Source organism: Frankliniella occidentalis, unplaced genomic scaffold (assembly GCF_000697945.3).
Source record: "Frankliniella occidentalis isolate FOCC.00 unplaced genomic scaffold, Focc_3.1 Scaffold146, whole genome shotgun sequence".
Classification (NCBI taxonomy): domain Eukaryota; kingdom Metazoa; phylum Arthropoda; class Insecta; order Thysanoptera; family Thripidae; genus Frankliniella; species Frankliniella occidentalis.
Genome location: NW_026267273.1, coordinates 210,227 through 216,311, shown reverse-complemented (window position 1 = coordinate 216,311; position 6,085 = coordinate 210,227). Strand labels below are relative to the sequence as shown.

General features: G+C 56.4%; 1 protein-coding gene across 1 annotated transcript in view; it reads right to left on the bottom strand.

Annotated features, from left to right (window-relative positions):
* Positions 1–507: 507 nt before the first annotated feature.
* LOC113205832 (protein piccolo-like) overlaps positions 508–6,085 on the bottom strand; it is a 39,248-nt gene continuing 33,670 nt past the window's right edge. Inside the window, exons 2-7 of the mRNA XM_052271026.1 lie at positions 5,347–5,650; positions 3,407–5,193; positions 3,023–3,320; positions 2,729–2,898; positions 1,734–2,618; positions 508–1,646 (exon numbers count right to left, since the gene is read on the bottom strand). Coding sequence (XP_052126986.1) covers positions 1,517–1,646; positions 1,734–2,618; positions 2,729–2,898; positions 3,023–3,320; positions 3,407–5,193 — 3,270 coding nt within the window. The 5' untranslated portion in view covers positions 5,347–5,650 and the 3' untranslated portion in view covers positions 508–1,516. The remainder of the gene's footprint in view (positions 1,647–1,733; positions 2,619–2,728; positions 2,899–3,022; positions 3,321–3,406; positions 5,194–5,346; positions 5,651–6,085) is intronic.

Genomic DNA, 6,085 nt, shown 5'->3' with positions numbered 1-6,085 from the left:
CAAGCTCTACAAGCAAGATGTTGCCTACCTATGAGGCGCTATGAGACAGCTGAACTTGGCGATTCCCCCCCCACGCGGCCGATGTACTCACAGAGAAAATTTGCGCACTGATTGCCTCGCATACCTTACCGTACCAATACCTTAATTACGTTAATTAAATATAAACAATACATAAGTAACTTTAAGGTGTCAGCCAGCTTTAACTCTCGATGAGCAGGAAAGGGAACCGGCCGGTCGGTCCTTAGCTTCGTCCAGATACGTGGGTGTCTTGGGTGCCTGAGTCTGCTAGTGTGAGAAAAATTGGGATTTGGACCAATCACAACAGCCACGATCCCAGAAGTCGCCTATGACTGCGGTGTGATGGGCACTCCCCCATATTTTAAAATCTTTTTTCGGGGTTGGGGAGAGCGTGAGCATTTACAGTGCCGACCGGACATTTGTCTTTTGTCTGTAGATCAGATACTACTGCTAGTGGGCTGGTGATAGGAGGAGGTAACGGAAACACAGTTTACAACTTAAATAGTACTTTATTTATATGCAGTTTATGTACAGAATGAAAGTAACTTACTTATTTTTCAACACAGTTGGTACAAAACAAAGTGGCAAATCGATTTGTTTTCATAGTATACCCCCTCCAGGGGATATCTATGAAGTGATACACAAATTTGTTGCGTACCAAGGTGATGAGCTCCGTAGCCTTTGTACAGTAAATTTGCTCTGAAATGTATTACCATTTCTCCAAGTATGTGCTACAAATAACTACAAGAAGTTGTTAGCCTAAAGGCGGGTACATTTACAAAATCTAATATCACTTTTATAGTTCCTCGGTTTCATTATTATACATAGAGATTATTAGTTTTAAATATGACAACTGTTTTAAAAACAAAAATGGTGCTGGACCAACCTTTGATGAATTTGATGCTGGTGCAGGGTATTTATATTTTTCTAACTGGTTTACACTACAACCATCATTTTTCTTCTTTTTAAAAAAGCAACAAACAGACAAACAAACAAAAAACTACGTAATTCAAAATAAATGTCTTAAAATAAAGCATAAAACACTCTAGAAAATAATCACAATCAAGCTGAAATATGGTATCATTTCACAGGTTGACAAAATATTTTTTTTAACCGATGTAATGCAATATGCCTTTTATAGCACAAATAAGTCTAATGCACACAAACAATCTTATTCATTCATTCACAATTCACTTTAAGGTGTAGTCTTACGCTCCAAAAAGCAATTTAAAACATATTTTGACATTGGGTGGTCGTAGCAATGAAAATGCTGAGGGATAACAAACAATAATTCATCCAAACCTTTTAAAACTTTTTAGATTTACATCAGTCATATTATTTTCTTACGAATTGTTTCAGGTAGCTCCAACAAGTTTTTATTACTGCTCACATGTCCTTAGCTCGTCTTGGGAAAAACTAAAGCAAAACCCCAGTGTTTCACAGCCTTGGAAAAATAGTGAGCTACCCATACATCATCTTCTATCTATTTGTTACCTTACTAGTGTTCTTTCTTGTTCTTCTGGGCTTTCAGGAGGATCTTCTTGAGCTGGTGTTTGGACCGTGACACGTCACGTGTTCTTCTCCTCAGGGTCTGTGATGTAGGATACTTCACTTCGGCATCCAGAGAGCTGCAGAAATGAAACGAAAAACAAAAACGGGTGTCAGTATAAACCGTGCTCGAAATGCAAAATCAACGCCAAAATAATGGATCTTACTGTGCCCTCGCTGTCCTCTGACTCCGTTCGCTGCGCTGGCTCCGCTGCTCCCTCATGGTGTGCAAGTGCTCGGCCGCCGCCTCCATGCGCTTGGTCATGCCGCCGATGTACCTCGTCACGGCCTCGGACGTGCCGCGGAGGAGGTTCATGCCGACGCGCAGCTTGAACTCGGCCACCCGCCGGAAGATGTTGATGAGCGTGCTCAGAGCATCGTCAGCCGGCGACGTGTTGTTGTTGTTGCTGGTGCCGTCAAAGACCGGAGCGGTGGTCGTCGTGGTGGTGCTGCTCGTGTCACGCAGATCACTGTTGCCGGGGTTCACGTCGTTGCTGGCATCGTTTCTGACGTCGCTCGCAGGGGCGCTGAGAATGTCGTTCGTGGTGACGACGACCAGGGGCTCGGTGTCCTCATTGATGAGGGTCGTGATAGCAGCATCGGTCACAACTTCCCTCTTGTCCTCCGGTTCCGCGTCGGTGGTGGTGATGGCTTCGACCGTCGTGGTGGCCAGCGACTCCTCGGGCATGGCGGTCGAGCTGATGACCAGACTCTGGCTCATCTTGTCCTGGCTGTCGACGACCTGGTGGGAAGTCTTGGCCGGTGCGGGGCCGTCAATCTCGTTGTTCAGGTCGTCGTCCACGTCGTTGCCGGTGGCACTCCTCCTGCGCCGCCTGTGCGCCGCCTTGCCGTCGGCTTTCGGGTCCTGCTTGTCGTGCACAAGGGCGCGAGGCTGAGCCCCGTTGGCCGTGGCGTACCGGCTGTCCATGTCCAGGCCCGCGCCGTACGTCAGGTCCACGCCGGAGGAGTCCGCCTTGTCCTGGTCGGCGCCGGGCTGCGATCCGTAGGCGAGCGCCACCTGGCCCGCGCCGCCGCTCACGCGCACGGAGTATCTGCAGACAAGAAACGAGAGCGCGGTCAGCAGAGCGGACCTGGCGCTCAGCGCCTGCCAGCGGCGGGGTAGGCCGACCCGCGACACACGCAAGCGCGCGCCGCTGCCTACCTGTTGCCGGGCTTGGGGTCGGTGGGGTCCTGGTCGCTGCCGCTGCTGCCGTACGTGATGTCCACGTGCGAGGCCGCGTCGCTGTCCGAGTGGTAGCGGGTGCCCTGGTTGGTCTGGGCGCTCTGCTGCGCCTCCGACGAGCCCACCACGTACGGGGACTCCTCCGCCTTCTGGAGAGAGAGAGAGAGAGAGCGAGAGAGATGAAGTAAAGAAACGCATTCGGCCAAACCCCAATGCCAAGACGCCAGTAGGGAGCAGAGAGTACGGAGCGCCTCTTCCCGGCACTGTTATTACCTTCTTGTTGGGGTTGGGCGCGCTCTCCCCGACCGACGCGTAGGTGAGGTCGACCTGGTCGGCGGAGATGGGCGTGTCGACGTCGTAGCGGGTCCGCTGCAGCGCGTCCAGAGTGCCCAAGGGCTCGAACTTGGTCTCGACCTGCGGCGCCTGGGGCGGCGACGGGTCCGCGTAGCCGGTCACCTGGCCCTGACCGTTGACGGACACGGAACTGTACCCGGTGCCCTGTCGTAGGTCAGACGCGCCATTCGCCTCCGCCGCCGGCCTGTACGAGCTTCCCTTGCCGCTCGAGTCGTACCTACACCCATAGAATTTCCGTTTTATTTTCAGAGTGAACGCAAGCGAAAAAGAGTGGCATTAAGAAGGCGTGTCAAGTCAACGCACCTGCTGTAAGAGTCCGGGTACTGCGCGTCGGGAGGTCCGGAGTCATTGCCGCCGTAGATAGATGGAGAGGCAGCGTACCTCGTGTCCTGTGTGCCCTGCTGCTGCTGCTGCTGCTGCTGCTGCTGCTGCTGGCCCTGCCTATCCTGCTGTCCGTTCCTGTCCTGCTGCATGCCGGAGAACACCTGGCCCAGCACCTCCTCCTCGGGCTTGCCGACCGTGCCGTCCTGCAATCCCTGCTGGTCCGCGTAGCTCTCGTAGTAGTACATGTGCTCGCCACCGGGGCCGGGGTAGCGCTGCTGCGGCGCCGTGTCGTAGGTCCTGCGGGCCGCGATGCCGCCGCCGAAGGGGTAGAGGAAGAGCCCCGCGAGGCCCGCCGTCACCACGAGGCCGATGATGCCCACGCTGACGGACGGCATCACCTCGCGCGCCAGGTAGTTGTAGATCTTGGTGGAGATGCCGTTCTGGCCTGGGCCGCCGGGGACGCCAGCCACTGCCGTCCCGGGCACCATCTTGGTGGCGTTGCCCTCGTGCCCGATCTTACTCTCGGCGGTGACCGCGGCGGACGACGTCTTCTTGGTGGGTCGGCGCCTCCTCGTCTTGTTGTTCTTCTTCTTTTTCTTTTTCTTGGACGCGGCGCTGCTGCCGGCGCGCTTGGGCTTCTTCGTCGTGATGGTGGGCATAGTCGTGGTCATCAGATCGGCGTCCGTAGTCACGGGCAGGTCGGCGAAGGTGGGCGGCAGTGTGGTCAGCTCTTCGACGGGTGCAGGCGTGGTAGTGGTGGTCGTGGTCGTGGTCGTCGTAGCGGGGGTCTTGAGAGCAGCGGGTTTCGGCAGCGCCTGGCTCTGGATCGGCTTCCTGCGGAACGCGATGGCGGTGTTGAAGGGCACGCTGGCGGACGACACCTTGGTCTTGTCCGGCTGGGCCTGGATGGGCCTCTTGTTGGCTTGCTTCGAGTCGGTGTGGACGGCGGGCACGGGGCGCGCTGGCTTCTTGTTCTCCGCCGGCTTGTCCTTCTGGGCGCTGACTCCAACGCCAGAGGTGCTGACGATGGCCTCGGAGATCTTGACGTACTCCTGCTGCGCCGCCGGGGGAGGCACGGGCTTGGGGGTCATGCTGGGAGCAGGGGTCGTGGAGGTGGTCGTGGTCGTCGTGGGGGCGGCCGTGGTGGTGGTGGGCTTCCTAGCCGGCACGCGCTGCTGCGCGACGGGCTTGCGGACGGCAGGCGGCTGACGGGCGGGCTGAGGGTGCGCGGGCTGGGGGTGCGCTGGCTTGGCGTTCGCTGGGACAGTCACGGTGCCAGGCACCTTCGCGGCGGCGTGGGCGGGATGGGCGGGGTGCGCGACGGGCGCGGGGGCGGCGTGCTCCTCCTGCTTCACTGGGGAGGATGGCCGCTTCTTGAGGCTGGACGGCGTCGTGGCCGAGCTGTGCGTCCCACTCAGGAGGATCCAGGTCGAGATGCGGTCAGACGCCGTAGTGCTGGGCTGTGGCTCGGCCGTCGTCATCGGGGAGGCGCTCGCGTTGTTGGCCTTCTTGAGGTCGGCCTGCACCTGGTGCTGCACCTGGTGCTGCACGACGCCGTGGCGCATGGGGGCGGACACGGCGGGCTGCGCGGTCCTCAGCGGCATGTGCTGGGGCAGCGCCTGCGGCATGTGCTCGTCCGGGAGCACGACGGGCTCGGCCACGCCCTGGAAGCCGCTGTGCTCGTCCACCTCGTGGTCGCTCTCCGTCGACACGGTGGCGGACACCATCACCGGTTTGGGAATCTCGGGCTTTCGTAAGTCCTGCATCTGCAACGAAATATAATCAATATAATTGTAAGGGGGTGTATAACTAAACTAATGCAATTGTGTAAAGACCCTCATTTTCTGTCGATCGAGAACAAGAGACAAGATTAAACTCGATTCGCGTACGTGATCGTCCTTGCTTCGATAGGAACTTGCCTTGACGATGGGTGGCGTGCGAATGTCTTGAACATCCTGGACGTGCGGCTTGGCGGCCTCCTCGGCCGTCGCGGAGATCAGCTGGCTAGCCACCTCCTTCAAGGACTCGCCGATGGGAGACGCACCGGTGGGCGCGGTCGGCGCAGAGGGCGAAGACGGCGAGGATGGCGATGAAGGACCGGAAGGTGAGGACAGGGCGGACGGCGCGGTCACGGGCTCGCCGATCAGAGCCGCGGCCGAGGGCAACGGCTCCGGAAGAGCCTCGGCGGTGACCTGCTGCGCCTGTTCGGGCTGCTGCTGGTCCCTGGACAAGGCAAAGATGTACGTGAGTGAGGTGGGCGGGGGACGTGGCGCTCGATGTGCATATGGAAAAGGTTGCTGTGCTATAGTCGAAGAGAGGCAGTGATAGGATGGAGCGTCGTGCACAGCGTGACCGAAACCTGAGGGTTCACGAGGAAGAACTCGTTGGAAAGCGTTTAGTGTTTCACAACACGGCAGTGCAAGTCACCAAGAACAACACCCTCTTTGTACTCACCAAGATGATCTTCTTTTTCTTTTTTGTAAAGGAGTTACAGTCAGGGTTCAAGTAACTTATTCAACTCTCCAGATAGGGATAGGATTTATTTTACGTCATATATAAATATCAAACTAATTCTAGTCCCACAATTTCACTGAACTAACTCTTTTTCGAGCCGAAAGGAGACAAAACAGGAGAGAAAACTACATATATGAAAATAAA